We start from the raw sequence: 1,434 nt of genomic DNA, 5'->3' as shown, positions 1-1,434 counted from the left end.
TAAAGAAACGTTCCTCCTCCAAATACTCTGTAGCATGAAAGTAGAATGTCTTTCATGTGTGCATCCAGTGGTTTTCAAAACCAAGGAAAGACAGAATTTCATTTTATTCTAAGAGAAATGTTGGCCTAGACTCCACCTTTTTCTAGTAAATATGACCATTGAGAATAGGTTCTTTAAAAAAAATATTAATAACAGGTATCAAAAGTCAATGACATTTCATTTTTAAACACCTCTTGTTTGAGTCACTTGCTTAGGGGCTTGCCTTTTCTCCCTAAAAGTTTCTTCAGCGCCTCCTTCATGTCCTTGTTTCTCAGGCTGTATATCAGAGGATTGAACAGTGGGATGAAGGCTGTGTAGAGTACAGCAAGCAGCTGGTCTTGATTCAGCGACAGCGCTGATGCGGGGCGCACATACATGCAGATGACAGTGCTGTAGAAAACAGTTACCACAATGAGGTGGGATGCACATGTGGAAAAGGCCTTGAACCGCCCCTCAACAGACCGGATTTTTAATATCACAGAGATGATATAGATGTAAGATGCAATAGTAACAGAGAATGGGATCAGGCCTGCAAACATGCCTTCTATGAAAATCACTAGCTCAACTACACTTGTGTCGCTGCAGGCGATCTTCATCAGGGCAGTGATATCACAGAAGAAGTGGTTGATGACATTGGAGCCACAGAAGGACAGCTGGGAACCCAGAACAGTAGGAGGTAAAGTATCCAGAAAGCCTGGCACCCAGGAAAGAGCTGCCAGCCTGAGGCAGGATCTCTTGTTCATAAGCATGGTGTATCGCAGAGGAAGGCAGATGGCCACATAGCGATCATAGGCCATGGCCGCTAGCAGATAGAATTCAGTGCTTGTGAAGGACAAAAAGAAGTAGAGCTGGGTCAAGCAGCCAATGAAAGAGATACTCTTGCTTTTGTTCAATAGAATGGCCAACAGTTTTGGGTAAGTTACAGAGATGCAGAGGATATCCAAGAAGGAAAGATTCTGGAGAAAGAAATACATAGGAGATTGTAAGTGAGGGTCTACAAACACTGCCACAGTGATCAGAAGGTTGGCACAGGACGTTGCAAGGTAGACAAGCAAGAACACCAAAAAAAGGAGTGGCCGCAGTGGTGGGACAACCGAGAATCCCGCAATAATGAATTCCCTCACCATTGTTTTGTTTTTCCATTCCATCTGTTCTTCAGGACTTGACATTTGCGAGACAAAATATTTTGCAGAGGAAACACTAAGTTATACGTCATCAAATTCTGGTGCTTAATTCCCTGTGACCTAATGCCTCGACTTTATGATTAGTGATGAGTGCAACATGAGTGTGGTCTTGAAAAAGTCAGTCAGACCTTGGAAATTCTACAGGAGACCTGGTTGGATGTCTTATACATATGGTGTTCAGGCAAGGCATCTCAGCAAACACTCAAAGAAG

At 43.3% G+C, this 1,434-nt stretch overlaps 1 protein-coding gene across 1 annotated transcript; it reads right to left on the bottom strand.

Moving 5' to 3' along the window:
- Positions 1-242: 242 nt before the first annotated feature.
- Positions 243-1,187, bottom strand: LOC147700670 (olfactory receptor 5V1-like). The gene has a single exon (XM_086929171.1). It carries the CDS (start codon positions 1,185-1,187, stop codon positions 243-245), a length of 945 nt encoding a protein of 314 aa, XP_086785297.1.
- Between the last annotated feature and the right edge of the window lie 247 nt (positions 1,188-1,434).

The sequence above is a fragment of the Lissotriton vulgaris genome, chromosome 7, assembly GCF_964263255.1.
Source record: "Lissotriton vulgaris chromosome 7, aLisVul1.2, whole genome shotgun sequence".
NCBI classification, from domain to species: domain Eukaryota; kingdom Metazoa; phylum Chordata; class Amphibia; order Caudata; family Salamandridae; genus Lissotriton; species Lissotriton vulgaris.
The sequence above is the reverse complement of the archived record's forward strand: the minus strand, read 5'-3'. Positions and strand labels throughout refer to the sequence as shown.

Coding starts and splice junctions, on each gene's coding strand:
- LOC147700670 (XM_086929171.1), bottom strand. CDS start 1,187: ATGGAATGGAAAAACAAAACAATGGTGAGGGAATTCATTATTGCGGGA.